Source organism: Coffea arabica, chromosome 7c (assembly GCF_036785885.1).
Source record: "Coffea arabica cultivar ET-39 chromosome 7c, Coffea Arabica ET-39 HiFi, whole genome shotgun sequence".
NCBI lineage: Eukaryota > Viridiplantae > Streptophyta > Magnoliopsida > Gentianales > Rubiaceae > Coffea > Coffea arabica.
The window spans coordinates 11,139,020-11,154,656 of record NC_092322.1 but is presented as its reverse complement, the minus strand read 5'-3'; the positions used below and the strand labels follow the sequence as shown (position 1 = coordinate 11,154,656).

Genomic DNA, 15,637 nt, shown 5'->3' with positions numbered 1-15,637 from the left:
TATTAAACCTCTTGAATTTAAATTTTATTGCTTTCTTCTCATAATAATTAAAATATGTAAAATTAACTCATCCCTGTAGGGTCGACCTCTGAAATATTTTAGGTGAATTATTGCTATGATTAACCCTGTGCGCTTGTAAGAACTTATCGATCAATAAGGATGGATTGACGGGGCATTTCCTCATAAAAAGTTGTTGTTCGAATTCCGCTGTCGATGTAAAAACTATATTGATAAACGGTTGTTAACTATCTTGTAAATGACTTATAGTTCCAAAAACATGCTCTTGACCTATGATGGTAACCAAGTCGAGTCCATCCAAATTTTTTCTTACAAAAAAAAAATCTTTTAATATAAGGGCATCATGTAATCATCATGTCATATTTTGTTAAAGGTTAAATTACCTTTCTACCCTCTGAAGACATCCATTTTTGTGGGATTGAGGATGAAACCAAATAGCGAATACACTTGTAGTTAACGACAGGCATTGGATTCTTAAGTAAAATTTCCACACTTCAAACAAGAAAGAATAAAAGTAAAGAGTCCATGATCGTAATGCTGAATAACTACGGACCATGATGTTCCTTGAATGGAATGAAAAAAAGGGTTTAATACATCATTTAAATTTTAGGGGACAGAAGCACTTCTTCAATCATCTTGTCTAGATTTAAGTAGGAAGATCCACCCGGTTTTATTGCTTTTTGGGCTTTACTCTTCCAGTCCAATGTCTTCTTCTTAATCTCCTTGCCCTTTTCAGCCTCCATTAACTCTTTTACCACCTTCTCCACCTGTGTTCTGTTCGCATTATTGTCTATCTCCACGCCAACATCCCAGTAATTGCAACAGCATAAACAATTAGGCTGTTGATCACCAAAAAATGGCCAGCAAATCATTGGTACTCCAGCAGACAAGCTTTCAAGGATAGAATTCCACCCACAGTGTGTTAAGAATACAGCAATTGATGGATGATTAAGAACAAGTTCTTGGTTACACCAAGTTGCTAACATCCCTCTATCCTTAGTAGCAGTGAGAAATTCAGGCGGCAGAACAACTGGCCCTCCATTAACAAGATCAGGCCTGATGATCCACAGAAAGTTTTGCATGCTATTAGCAAGTCCCCATGCAAACTCAATCAACTGATCTTCAGTCATTACTGTAATGCTACCAAAGTTAACATAAGCAACTGAGCCACGCCCCTTCGAATTCAGCCATTCGATGCAAGTATGATCTTCTTTCCATAGATTGGATTGGATGGATTCAGTGGAGTGGTCATCTTTTAGCATATCGTTCATAAGCAAGTGAATTGGTCCAAGAGTGTATACATGATCCATCATTGAAGAAAATTCCTTCAAAATACTATGCTCTAGCTCGTCAAAAGTGTTCAAAATCAGGGCTGAACCCTGGCAAGTTCTTGGCATTAGCCTTATGAAATAGTCCACAAATTCATCCTTGGGATCACTTGTCCAGATTATTGTTGGCATCTCTCTTAAGCGTATGCTAGCGATTCCAGGAATCCAATCAATAGTGTTGTCCATGTACCCATTTGTAAAATAACTCTCGTCTGTAAATTGTAACAGAAAAACATGACCATATTTATGACTCCGGGCAAAAAAATTCCGGTCAACATCTTCTTATGTCAAAAGAATACGGAAGGAAATTAGCAACTGGGGAAATTGGATCGATTAAGATGACTTAGATTTTCCTATTTCCAATTGATCACTATTCTTGAGTTTATACCGGTTAGGGGAAATGAAAAAGATGAATGTCCGACATGCTAAAGAACAAAAGAGGAAGGTAAAAGTGCTAAATATTTTGAAAGAATTTCAGAATCGACAATAAAGTGGAAAACATTTATTAAATTATAAAATCTTAAGAGGCCTCTTGAATTTCAAATGACATACAAAATTTGACTTAACCAATAGCTTACTGTATCTAAACTATATGGTTGTATCGTTCATACACATATTTCTGCAAACTTAGCCACCATATTAGCTGAAATTAATATTCAAAAATTAAGACGTGTCTACTCTTTTCTCATTTCCTTTTATATATTCAAATCATGTGGAATGAACAATAATTAAGTTATACTCCATACCTTTAAGAGGTGTATACCCTCGTTCACGAAGATGAGGGAAGTGCAAGAAGCACATGACAGTGAATGCACTGACAGTCCAAAACAGTACATTTGGAAGTCCTAGTTCTTGAGCTGCTTCAAGTGTGAATGTTGACATAACAGTATCTGATATTATACGACTTACAGGAGGATAATCATCATCAACTGAAGCCCTTTTGTTGAGCTTCCTAACTAGATCAACGAAAGGACCGTAGCAATGTTTTTCAATTGAAAGACAAAGCTGGAAAACATCTTGAGTACAATCATCATTTTCAGATGGGGGGAGGCCATCTGGGATGGTCTCAAAATTGAAATCCGGTGAACCATCCAGAGAGTTGGGACCTCGTGACTTCAACAAACGTTTGTAGTTATATTCTGTGTGAACAAATGTTATGTGAAAGCCCTTGTGGTGGAGAAGTTTGGCCAACTTAAGCATTGCGCTTATATGACTTTGAGCAGGATATGGGATGCAGATAACGTGAGGCTTCTTGTCTGGTTTCCCCATGGTTAATTGCTCTTTCCTTTGCAGTTCATGTCCAGCTTAATTTGCTGGGGCTAATATATAATGCTGCGTGAATCATACTTTAGAGTTTTCTAATAATTTTATATTGATAGATATTTTAAACTTTCATACTTGTTTTTCCCTAGTGTTATTTTATACGGAAAAAACGACACTTCAACCATATTGATGGATTATCATATACTAGATTTTTCTGCCAGCAACAAAAAATCGATATTAGTTTTTGAAATATTTTATCTTTTTCTTGAAAGGCGGTGTCCAGAAAATGGAGATTGATGTAGAGGAAATCATCACATACAAGATCAGTATCATCGGATAGAAAGCAGTATACTGCATTTGATTAGAAACGTTTGTCAATTGATCATTGACTTATTCCAGGCTGGTGACAACGTCGGTGGATGAGTTGTCCAGCAAATGGACGGTGATATTACTCCATAAAATGAAAGCTCACTGTCTATGTAAGAGCAAGCGGTGTAATCAATTTCAGTTGCTGTTGAAGGACCATTACAAGTTGCTGTTCAATGACGGCAACTTTAAGTGGTGCTAAGTCATGTTTGGCAGTATTTGATTTGATTTGATTTTTTTTTTTTTTTTTTTTTTTTTGTCAAATGTCAACTTGTATATATTTAGCAGTAGTATTTGATTGGTTTGTGGTAACCAATATATATTACTCTTTCTAGTGATGGTTGGCAATTTACAATCTCCATAGAGTTTTAATTTTCAACTTCTGGCGTTAAAAATCCATCTAATTAAGTCCATTAGGGCAGAACTAAAACTCAAAATAACGAACCAAATCTTTAAAAATAACCAAACAAAACCTGTTTGTGTGAGTTGCTAAATATATCATCATTTGTATTCTCTTACACAGTTGATAGCTTTTGTAGTTTCTGATGTTTTTGTGGACAAGATTCACAAAGTATTACTTTGTCACTTATATCAATTTTATTGGTGTAGTCGATAAAAGCTAAACCTTCACGTAAAGGAAAATAAAATAAAACAGATAAAGACAAGACGGCCGACTCTGTTGGGGCAAAGCAAGTCGTGAGTCGTGTGTTACCCGCTCAATCAAATCCCTTTAACCATTTTAGTATCAAATCTTCCAACCCGCAGAATCCATCAAGAAATAGAATACTAATACTTAGCTCTCTCTCTCTCTCTCTCTCTCTCTCTCTCTCTCTCTTATTATTGAGGGCACATTGGAGCCCGCAAATCTTCCACCTTCACAAGACACCACATTTATGAATTTGAATCAAATAGTTGTCGGTTTCAATAGATACAAATGCAAAACATCTATTGCATCACCAGGTAATCGTTGGTAAGTAGAAAGGCAACAGGACAGAGCAGTGATAACCGGCTGGGTTCAACAAGCTAGCTTGGTGAAATTTACTGGCACTAGAATCTATGTAAAGTCTATAACATAAAAGAGAGAACAAAACAATTTAACTAAATAAGATTTTTTTAAAGGATAGTCTTGTCTTTCTCCCTTGTCCAAGCTCAACCAATGTTTATAAATTATAATACAAGATACCCAAACAACAGGGAGTTTTCAGTTTTGCCAAATGTTATAATGTTGACTTACGTGCATGTGGGACATGCATATACAATCACCCAGACAGAGACAGAGGTTCCATATCTTGTCGGATGAATAACTTGGGTAGAGTGTAATATCTTAGGAGGAAGAGATACAATTTAATGTCTGTTTTTTTATAAAAGATTCCAAAATGAATGATGATCTAAGTCGAGGATAGCTTAGCTTTTCACTTGCAATATCCTCAAAATTAAATACCAGTCATGTGATGGTACCTTAAATGACACACAGCGCGAACCTGTGAATCTGGCTATCGGCAGTGCAACCTGTACATATTCTAAGATATTGGATAGATTTTTTCAGTTGGCTGGCACAAAACTCTGAAGCAATATCTCTAAATCCTTCAATCTGCATTAGGACATACAAAATGGATATCAAGTGCAAACTCAATTTTTTCTTGGAGTTGGTGACAGCAATGTTTACCTGACATCACTCAAGTCAGGGAACTTTGCTATTGCTTCTTTAAAATCCTGTATCAAATCAAAGAGCAATCTCAAACATATAATACCATACTAACAGTTGGTATCTCCGATGATAACGGACTCTGATCTAGCACCTCGTGAAACCCATTCCTCTCACCCAAGTATTTGAACAGGATACCACACAAAAACGCGTCTTACCTGGTTAGCAGTTGAAGATGTATATGTAATTATACAAGGCATCCCAGCGCCTGTTGCTGCCTGCAAAAAAATTATGCAGTTTTTACACATGTTAAATCATCACAGAGTAACTGAAAATCATGAATTAGCTTTCCTGTCAAAAGTAAACAATGAATTTTTTTTTTTTTTTTTTTTTGCTTGTTAATTATTGGAAATTTGTATGCATGAAATTTGCCAAGTTTGCTTTCGATTCCTCATGGAAATTTTGTTGGACTAAAGCTAGAAATCAGTAGAAGGGAGAATCACTTACTTGTGTAATATCCTATCATAATGTTTCTATGATTCCAGTTCTTGTGAGAAACACTATACAGACTGAGTGAACCAACATTATCTACTTTATGCTCAGTGATATTCTCGCAAAAATGTACATCATTCCAACACTAGGAAAGTTAGACCTTACAAAAAAACTCACCAATAATTGGATATAATAAGTCAACTCTCTGTTGCATAAAATCAACTGATTATAGCTTTTTTAAGCTGAAAATAGTTCCCATTTGACTTCTGTTTTGAGTTTTTTTTAAGTTGATAAAAGATGATTCCAAAAAGCAGCTCCTCAGGTGCTTTGAAATACAGCTTTTGGCATTTTAGTAACTATTAAAAGAATAACATATTTCCAAATTTTTTAAGCAACATCTTAGAAATCACTCAATAATAATGGGCAATAACGGGCTCCTAATCTACTATCTCTTATGTCTACTTTTGTTCATCTTCTTTAATTCGCGCATGTCCGAAGTCAGAGAACTTAAAAGATTGTATAGACAAGCTCTTGATTTTAAAAATGTGATTTACCCAGGAACTAAGATTTCAATTGGATACAAATAGGATAAAGGCTTTAGGTGAATTTAGTTGATTTCGGTTCCACATCATCAACAAAAGAATTTCATTGTGCATCTTATATGTTAGCAGAAAAGCAATGAAAGGGATGAAGGATGACAAAGAAATGGTGGCACATTTAGAATTCTAATAAAAGATCTATTTAAACTCATTACATTTGGCTGAAATACAGCTTAAAAATGGTCTAAATAACCAAATGCAGTCGCCCAGATATTAAAATTTTCTGTCGGTATCCACAGATAATTACAGCATAAAAACTGAAACATTTTCAACAATGTGCCTATGTTGACAGAGTCTTGAGTGGCGGATTTACACTGGTGCCCCCAGTGCCACCTTAAATTTCTATGATACCTATAAAAAATTGATATAATTTTAATGTGCCCCCTAGAGTTTTGTGTATCTATTGGTTTATAGGCTCCCACTGCCCCCCTTAAATTTCTATAATACTTATAAAAATTTGATGTAATTTCAAGTGTGTCTTACATGCTTTTAAAGTTGACTTTGATTTTACCCGTTGTTACAACTACTATAGAAAAGGTTTTCTTAATGATGAATATAGTGAAGAATCGGTTACAAAATAGAATGGAAGACACTTGGATGAATAATTGTTTAGTTACTTATATTGAGAAAAATATACTTCGTGAAATTCAAAATAAAAAGGTTGTAAACCGTTATCAAAATATGAAAACTCATCATGAGCAATTGTAAATGGTTTAGTTTGCTTTTGAAATAAAATTATTATTACATTAATAATTTTGAATTTGTCTTTTGATGTTTTTCATGAAATATACGCATCATTTGTACTTGTTGATGAATATTTTTTTTCTTAAAAAACTGAAAAAAGAGTAGGTAAAAAATTTTAGAGTTGGCTTTCCCCCACTGGAATTTTTTTCTGGCTCCGCCACTGGTCTTGAGCATTATAATCAAAGATTTTAAGAAAGTAGAGATTAACCTGTAGCCCAATAACACTATCCTCAACCACCAAGCAATCACCACCTGACACCCCAAGTTTCTGCAGAGTTCGATTTGCCATGTTCAGATTGGTAACTCAGAAGCAAAACGAATAAAAGTTTTTGCCATTTTGACAACCTTAGCAGCAGTTAGATAAATTGAAGGATTAGGCTTCTTCTCCTTCACATCATCACCTGCAAACCCAAGACAAAGTAGGGGAAGTAAGAGACTTTAATAGCAATTAAAATGGTCAATCAATACACATTTGGTTCCCTATACAAACTATTCTACTGAATCAATTGAATTAAACTGAAAATACTGCAATTTATCTCCAGGCATCATAATATTTTTTGCACAACAAAGATTAGGCTATATTTCAAAGTTGGGGGGCAGGGTTGGGTTGGGTTGGGTGGTAGGGGGGAGGGACTGTAAGTGGGAGGTCTTGGGTTCAAGACCAGCTACTTAAAAAATAATAATAATGATAATAATAATAATAATAAATAAATAAATGCTATATTTCTAAGTCTTTACACTTGATCAGTACTAGGAAGTAGTTACAAAGTTTACTAATTGACGGCTTCTTTACTTTCGGAAGACCAAGGAAAGTATTGTGGGAAGTGGTATTCAGAAAACTCCAATTCATAATTTTATCTTTCAAGTGCTATTCCTCCTCTGCCTACTTTTCTCATAGACCTCGATACATACATGCACAATTACATTTAAATTTGTAGTGTATGCATATCAAAAGGTGTCATAGTAGATATACTGCATATGAAGTGAAAATATTTGTCATTTTATATGTAACTTAGTTAACATGTATTTGTCTATTAAGTACTCGTACATCAAGACATACTTCAATATTACAGGGACAACACATTTTCCCACCATCAGAATCACAAATACAACTAGAAACAAAGCAGTTAACAGCAAAAAAGTATATTTTATTAGTATATTTCTTCTCTGCTATTTTAAACCTGAGTTGAGGTGGTACCAAAGCGAGGACTCCAACTAGGTAATGTCAACAGGCAAAGAGTCCACAAGAATTGCTAAAAATCATTATAACCATTTTAACAAGCATCATTGCAAGCAATAAGGTGAATCTGATATCCTCAGCAAACTGTTTTGAAGAGCAGGGTGGCAATAAATACGTAATTCAAGAGATCATAATTGAAAATTTTGATTAGTATTAAACTTTTTAGACCAGTTATAAGCGACTTATGAAAACTAAACCTCCTCAAGAAGTCAGTCAAGAAAGCAATGATATATCCTTGTCTTTTAGAAAAAGTTAAACAATATCAAAACCCAAAATAAGACAACTAAAGATTCCACTTTTCTTCTCATATCTAATACCTAAGATATCATCCAGTTCAGATCACAGAATAGGTTTGCCTTGCAGATTCTGATTTGTCACATGACAATAAACTTGAATATTCTGTTCTAGAATAAATTAGGAGGATCAACCAGTTACCTTCGAGCACCATGCATATGAAATGCTCAGATAATAAGCATAAAAGCATAAGGTGGGCATTAGTAGAAATAAAATTTTAAGTTTAGCAAATACAGAGTCAAATCTGTAACATGTTAGCTAAAGAGTTTGAAGTACCCGCAAGGAAGCAATCAAGACCTTGGAATCGCTCCTAAAACAGAATCAGAAGTTTACAATAAGTGAAAACCTTATTTAAAGAAAAGAAAATGAATGGAAATAACTAAATCTAAGCAAGGGCTTACAATCCCTATTAAATTTTCAAGGCAGAGTATAACTGAGCTCTTGGTTGCTGCAGAGCAAATAGCCAGTTTCTTACCCTGAAACCAAGAGAGAGTAGGTATAACCTTTCTGATAAGAAAGAAGAAGCATACGAAAGTGGCATTCTAGGAACAGACAAGAATATATGTCAGAACCCAATAAGGTCATTGGTGATCTGATGCAGATGAAATGATCCATATTTCTAAGTCCCATGCTGGAGTGTTAAAGTTGTGTTTATAGAATTTCAATCTTACAGAAGCCTTCGTCTCATCCATCAATCTTAAAACTCCTGGTCTAGGCTTAACCTGCCCAATATTATAGAAAGCCACCGTCATCATGTAATAAGATTGCAAACCACAAATGAGAAAGGGACAATAACGGCTCTTACAGTTCCAGATTTGATTATTTCTTTGTACCTCTCAGTCTTCCAGTCCTGCAAAAGCCACCAAAAATAGTCACTTTAGTCAACAATAAAAGTGTTTAAATGAACTTGAAATTGATACGTAAAAAGTTAATTTATACATCATAAGATTTTAAATGCATAAGTAACAAATCAAGCACTGCTTACGGCTGCAGAAGTGCTAATGAACTCAAATGTGATGGATGGTACTTGCTCACAGGTACAATGTAATGCTTATGCAGAGCAACATCATTTTCTAAGCCTTAAATCCATACAGCTATATTACGGAAGTCATGTAGTACGTAAGTAAAATATTGGAAAGACTTCCCAAAAAACTGCTGCTTGATTGAAGTTCCCCTCTCCCTTTGTTCTAAAGCATCCACTTAAGACTTAATTATTTGTCACGCTGATAACTAATTACAAAATGCAATCTATCTAAAAAATATGGGTGCTAACTCGGTTAACCATCAACCTACTATTTCAGAGGGCTTGATCTGATAATAGGTTCAAGATAGGTTTAGAAGTTTTCAGCATCAGAGCTATAGCTGAGAAACATCATCAAGATCCACCAAGTAAACTGGCGTTTCCATCTATAAGAAAAAATATCATATCAATGGCCATGGCGGCAGGGTCCTGAAATCTGAAAACCACAAAAGGGTCTAAGTGCACACAACACAGTTGCTCATAAAGGTATTCCCGGGAAGGTTAGAACGAAGCAGCATGCACGATATCCAAAATTGTCTTTTTTTTTTCTTTAGGATTTGTTGCAAATTTTTCCTGATAGTATGAATCATTCTACTTCTTAGACTCTAAATATTAAAACTAAATTTATTGGCCACGGTTCTTAGTCGACAATGTCATCACCTTTATCTCTAAATTTTGGCTCTTTTTCAAACACTATTTTCAGCATTACGCTTTTCTAGTATTTTGGCAAGCTCAAGGACAAGGTAAATGCTCACAGGGAAGTTAACATGATGAAAAAACTAATAATAAAGTAAGCACGAGAAGAATTAGTAACAATAAAAGATTCACGCTCTCCGAAATGATTGTTGCAAGTTTTTGAATTGAGCATGAAAATTAAAGAGCAATTAGCATAAGTAATAATTAACAACAAAGTGAAAGCAAACAAATAATTGGATACTCAACTTGAATAATGTCAACTAGCTTTTCTCTATCCTCTTTATTGTCCGGAGGCGTCTCAAAAATCCTTGAAGTTGGCCATCCATACTCCCCAAAATACCTAATAAAGGTAAAAGAAAACACAAAAATCATAATCCAAATAGGATTATCGAACAAAAATAACAAGTGAAGAAAACATAGACACAAGTCATATAAGTTTACCATCGCATTTTAGGTTTTCCACCGCCAATTCGATTCTGGAGCTCGTCGTAGAACTCGAGTCCCCAATTGAGAGGTTCCGTAGCTGAAGAGGAGCAGCGGACGTTGAAGTGAGAGAAGGCGTCGTTGTAGGCTTGGCGGTGTAAGTGCTCGGACTCCAATATCACGCCGTCGCAGTCGAATATCAAAGCCTGAAGCGCCCCAGCCGCCGCGGCGGAGACCAAAAGAGACTTTCCCCTTCTTCTGTTAATCGCCGTCGGAGAAAAAGGAGAAGGAGATGGAGAAGAAGAAAGTGTTGGAAGAAATGTGGTGCTGAGAGTAGAAAGAGTGGTGCGAGAGGAAGAAGGAGAGAGCGAGGGATTGGGTGCGGAGAGGAGCATGGTGAATGATGAGGATGAGGACGCCATTGCTGGTTGCTGTGATGACTGATGAGTTGAGTGGTGTTAACGAATTTAACGACCTTCGCTCTTCTGGATATCAATTTCCAAACATTTATTATTAAAAAAAAAAAAAGGGGGGGATGGCGGGGAAGGTAGTGTGGATTAATTGTGGTGGCTTTACGTTGGACTAGCCCATTTGATTTTGTGGAGCATTGTTTCAAAAAGGGCCTAGTGACACTTGCATTAACACAGCAGCAGCTTCAGCCCAAGTCAAGTCCTCTCTCTCCTTTTTATTTTTTTATTTATTTTTTACTCTCAATGGGAATTTCCACGCTTTGCAAGGGAGAATGAATGAGAATTAGTGTGGGAGGGATTGATACTCAAACAAGAAACTCACGGTTAGGGCTGCAAACGAGCCGAGCCGAGTCGAACTTTGAGCTAATCGAGCCGAGCCTTAGCTAAATTTTATCAAGCTCGAGCTCGAGCTCGAGCTCGACGAGCTAGCAATTTTCGAGCTCGAGCTCGACTCGAATCAAGTCGAGCCGAGCTCGAGCTCGAAAAAAATAAAATTTTTTTTATTTTTAAAAAAATTAAATAAAATAATATTTTTTTCTGAATAAATAATAAAATATTAAGGATATATCCGTAATTTCACTATGAAAATAAAAAATAAAAAAATATATATATATAATATACGTAATTTTATTATTAAATAAAAATAAAAATAAAAAATATATATATATATTCAAACTCGCGAGCCGAGTAGGGCTGCAAACGAATCGAGCCGCTCGATTCGTTTGCAGCCCTACTCACGGTCACGTGACTAATATCTCTGCCAGTTAAAGCTAGGTTTTGAGGACGAATCTCTTCAGTTTTCTCTTTGAGCGCAAAATCTAAATTTGAACTTGAAAAAAATAGTATGTCAAATTATTTGGTCTATTTGTTTTGGGTAATCTACAAATATGTATTCACTTTCAAATAAAAAGATAGTTGAGCATGGTCAGCTCATTTCCCCAATATTTTTCTTTAGAATTTGACATTTAGGAGGAGGTGTTCTAATTTTTACACAAGTTTAAACTAGCTTGTTTGTCCCTATATATATATATATATATAGATAGTTTTTGTGGCTTCCCATAGAATGGCACATTCGCAAGGTGACCTTTTAAGCTCGTGGCTTGCTAGTCGACAATTTTCATAGGCATTTGCAAGCATTTTGTGGCCTGAATTTGAATCAATTCAAATTCAAAACTGAATTTTGTGGTGAGGAAAAAAATCCCTCTTGCTAGTTAAAAATCAATTCCCATGAAGTTTAATTGCATATGAAAGAATATAAACATTCTTGTGTGCAACACTAGCCAATTATGCCAAATATGCATCGTGACTAACAATTTTGTCACCATCATGGTAGATTTCTAAGTTCTGGCCTGCAAAGGCCAAAGGCACCTGCTCGAGACAAGAAAGAAACAGGCATAGTATAGGGAGACCACTGTTTCTGCTGCTATTCTTGTCCTCCTCTGGTTTTTTTCTAAGAGATTCTCTATGTTAGCATATATCACCAAAACACGGTAACTACCCTGGGATGCTACAGCTAAAAAGGCAATGATATCACTCATGAAATCCTGCAGTTCTGCATGTGTATCTGACCATCCAGGGGAAAATATATGCATGTCATCAAGGTTCCTTTAGTAAACATCCAATAACCTAGCCTTCTGATAGGTAGTAAAACCAAATTTCTACTGTAACAAGAAGATACCCTCGAATGCATAGGACATGAGGGAAAGATCATGAAAATCCCAAGAAGATAAAAGTAAGGAAGGACAAATGAAAATAGAATCAAAAGGATATAGAGAGGGGCAAAGGCAAAGCTGACTCAACTAACACCTCGTACATTCATACCTTTAATACTAGTGGTACAAGTCATTAATGTGTAAAACAGCAATGTCAATTTAATTTATGCAAACTGTACAATGTGCATCAACAATAAAAATGTGCAGTACTTGTACAGTACTACTCTGCAAGTCCCCAAATTCTCCCAATACACATAAAAGTAACATTAATTAAAATCAGTAGTCAGATGGTCTGCAATTAATCACTATACAAATTAAAGGCTGCATTATTCAATTTGTACACAATAAATTAATATCTCTAACTTCCCTCAATTGATTGTCTTGTCTCTACTAGAATCCCATGGATAGAAGCTATAAATCTATAAAATCATAAGTTAATTAATAATACTCATGCTAGTGCTAAAAGTTGAAAATGAACAATTACATTCTAGTACTAGTACTAAAGTTGAAATGGGATTTTAGGAAGCTAAGGATTGTAGAAGTGGCCACCACATCTGCATTTCCATCCAAGAGGCTTGTAATTGGAGTACCTGTTACCTGCTGGTGATGATGATGAGGGTGATGATGAATCAATGTAACTATCCGTTGTTGTTGTAGCTCGAGTAATTTGTCTTGGCTTGAGTTGGCTGTGGCTTGGCATCGTGGGAACTTGAACTGCCATGCATGGATGACAATTGTTGCACTTGTTGTAGCAACTTGGTGGTGTTGAACCCAATCTTGTCTTTTCTTCAACCAACAAACCCTTCAAAATAAAAGGGAAAGGTTCAAGAAAACATACAAACTGCAAACATAGAAAAGAAGAGAACGAAGAAGAGGAGGAGGAGGAAGAAGAAGGCGGCAGGGGCGGTGGCTCACCTGAACTGTATCCGGAGGTTGATTATGATTCAAACAAGAAGTTGTGGAGAGAAGATGGAGAAATGTAATTACTACGAGTATAGTTGAAGATAATAAAGTTGATGCAAGAAATGAACTCATAGCCATGGTTGCATTTTATTTCCACTTGAAGAAAACCACAAAAGAAAAAAGGAATGAAGATTAAAGACTAATAGGTAGGTAGGAATCTTCTATTTAGAAAATCCCAAATGAGACTCGATCAAATCTCTCAAATTAGCTGGTGCATATCCAAGAGAAAGGAAGAAGAGACTGGAGTGATTCTAGTATAGTATAGCAATAGACTGCAGAGGATGGGATATCATGTCTGCAAGTGGAGAAACACTGGAAAGAGGGGATGGCTGAGGCTGACCAGATTTAGAAAAGGAGAAGGAAAAAAAGGTCCTGTACTGAAAGAAGGCAGAAGAGTGAAAAGAACAAGTCGAGAAGTAGGATACAAAACTCGGTAGATTGGCAGCAGAAAAGAATGACTTTTAGTCACTGCTCATTTCTTTACTAACACTGAGATTTGGCCACTAGCAGCCTATGATATACACTACTAGTTGGAATTTGGGAGGCGAAGGGTGGGGCTGAGGTGTTGCAGCTATCTGCTCTTTTGCATTGATAGTGTACAGCTTGATATATTCAAGAAAAATATAGTCTTGGAATGGCATTCATATTTTTCTTGAAAGAGATATATCTTTTAGTGCAAATTCTGAACTTGAAGCTATAATTCTTATAAATATATATAATCATTGATGCGTGTATGTCTATCTATCCCTTAAAAAGAAGGAAGATGTCATCAAATTTGAACATATCTCTTTTCAAATTTTAGACATACATACAATAATTTTGATGTCGAAAGTTTGGAGTTTCAGAATTCAGAATGTGCATTACCATTTGTTTAAAGCATTTAAGGGATAATCACCGAATCATAAACACATTTTTCAATCTTTTTTTATGTTTTCAATCACTTTCCATTAGATGTGCAATAATATATTAGAATTTTTTTTAAAAATTTCAAATAATCATCTATCCAAACAGCATGTTTTTTGTATTATATTACAACAACAAAATGCAGATAAACAGAAGTATATCATTATCCATAGGGGTTTAGCACACTATAAATGTTATGAGAGGAAGTCGTTAAAATTCTCATTTAATGAGGGCACATGACTTTTATTTGAGTTTGCAGAGACAGGAGACATGAGGGTTTGACTGCGATAGATTTTGGATTGAAGGAATCAAATAAGGGGGAAGATGACTTGGCTCTTTCATGTCTGAAAACGATTCTTCTTACGCAGTCCATCCCAAGAAAATGCATTAATTACATTCAACAAGGCTAGGGTTTGCCTCCCTCCCTCATTCCCTCCCTCTAATCTGAACTCTGGGCACACGTCACTTTCAGATAAACTCATTTGCAGTCTCTTAGCTTAATTGAGAAGAGATGCCATTTTGCCTTTTTCACACCAACATAGCTAAAGCCGTTCATGGGGGCTTTTCTTGCTTCATATTCAGCTTTTAACACACCTTTGAATTTGTACTGGAGAACGCAATCATTGCAGGGTAACAACTACTATCAATTGTCTCATGACAGCAATGGAGGTTTCGAAAAGGAGTTAAATTTGAATGAAAATGATAACCGGGAAGAAGGATGTTCAAGCACTAGACTAGCACATAATTGATGGTACTGCTACGTCAAAGCAAAACATGGTTCCAAGATTTTGTTATAATACAAGAGTGGTGTAATTGGTCCTTTTTTTTTCTTTAATGTAAAGTACAACACAACGTTAAACTCAATTCACATTGAAAAGATCACTGCAAACTGAAACACCCTTAAGAGTGACCCTGGCCAACTAGGCTAAAATTTATTTGACTTCTTTCTTTTTTCTTTTTTTTATCATTCGTCCCTATTTTATCTGTATTTTACTCTATCCTAATCTATCCAAGGGGAGGTCCAACTGAGCCTATGGGGGCAGGTGGGGACTGAACCACCACCAGGTGCACCCATCTGGATTTGACTTCTCTCTATGGATTCTTTCTCCAGACATGCATTGTTAGAAATTGAGAGAAAATTCACTAGAAAGGAGTGAAATCCAGCTAAAAAATACTAGAAACAGACTCAACTAGACCAAGAGAGTGTTATGACATAATTTTTAGATTTTTTTCACTACAGGTGAAGTTTGAACCCTCACCTACAGCCCAAAGAGGGACTTAAGCCCCTCCCTGATGGCCACTGAGCCATTGGCCCAGTGGTTGGAATTTAACCAATTTCACCATATCTAAAAACTTGTTCCCAAAAGTTTTCATGACCTATTGGACCAGCAAGCCTTTTTTGGTGGAGACCAAATGTGACGAGTTGTTGACTATCCAAGTTTAGTCATGAACTCAGACAG

General features: G+C 35.8%; 2 protein-coding genes across 3 annotated transcripts; both read right to left on the bottom strand.

Annotated features, from left to right (window-relative positions):
* Positions 1–465: 465 nt before the first annotated feature.
* On the bottom strand, positions 466–2,679 carry LOC113698195 (7-deoxyloganetin glucosyltransferase-like). The gene is made up of 2 exons (XM_027217912.2): positions 2,093–2,679; positions 466–1,558 (listed from the first exon to the last, which is right to left on the bottom strand). Exons 1-2 carry the CDS (start codon positions 2,613–2,615, stop codon positions 618–620), a joined length of 1,464 nt encoding a protein of 487 aa, XP_027073713.1. The 5' UTR covers positions 2,616–2,679; the 3' UTR covers positions 466–617.
* A 1,501-nt stretch (positions 2,680–4,180) lies between these two features.
* On the bottom strand, positions 4,181–10,615 carry LOC113698028 (haloacid dehalogenase-like hydrolase domain-containing protein At4g39970). Of its 2 annotated transcripts, none has more exons than XM_027217695.2 (11): positions 10,148–10,615; positions 9,953–10,046; positions 8,795–8,839; positions 8,661–8,711; positions 8,391–8,465; positions 8,266–8,299; positions 6,801–6,856; positions 6,664–6,723; positions 4,839–4,898; positions 4,642–4,688; positions 4,181–4,495 (listed from the first exon to the last, which is right to left on the bottom strand). In XM_027217695.2, exons 1-11 carry the CDS (start codon positions 10,549–10,551, stop codon positions 4,435–4,437), a joined length of 987 nt encoding a protein of 328 aa, XP_027073496.2. In that variant the 5' UTR covers positions 10,552–10,615; the 3' UTR covers positions 4,181–4,434. The 2 variants fall into 2 exon arrangements, with proteins under 2 accessions (XP_027073496.2, XP_027073497.2); XM_027217696.2 differs by having other exon boundaries at positions 4,181–4,566; positions 10,148–10,614.
* Positions 10,616–15,637: the final 5,022 nt, after the last annotated feature.

Bases quoted from the DNA above. Each gene is read 5' to 3' on its own strand.
- LOC113698028 (XM_027217695.2), bottom strand. From the start codon at position 10,551: ATGGCGTCCTCATCCTCATCATTCACCATGCTCCTCTCCGCACCCAAT. The intron at 6,857-8,265 runs GTACTTCAAACT...TTGGGTTTGCAG, and splicing joins TCTTGATTGCTTCCTTGCGG to GTGATGATGTGAAGGAGAAG. The intron at 6,724-6,800 runs GTTGTCAAAATG...CGAACTCTGCAG, and splicing joins TTTATCTAACTGCTGCTAAG to AAACTTGGGGTGTCAGGTGG.
- LOC113698195 (XM_027217912.2), bottom strand. From the start codon at position 2,615: ATGGGGAAACCAGACAAGAAGCCTCACGTTATCTGCATCCCATATCCT. The intron at 1,559-2,092 runs GTATGGAGTATA...TACAATTTACAG, and splicing joins AGGGTATACACCTCTTAAAG to ACGAGAGTTATTTTACAAAT.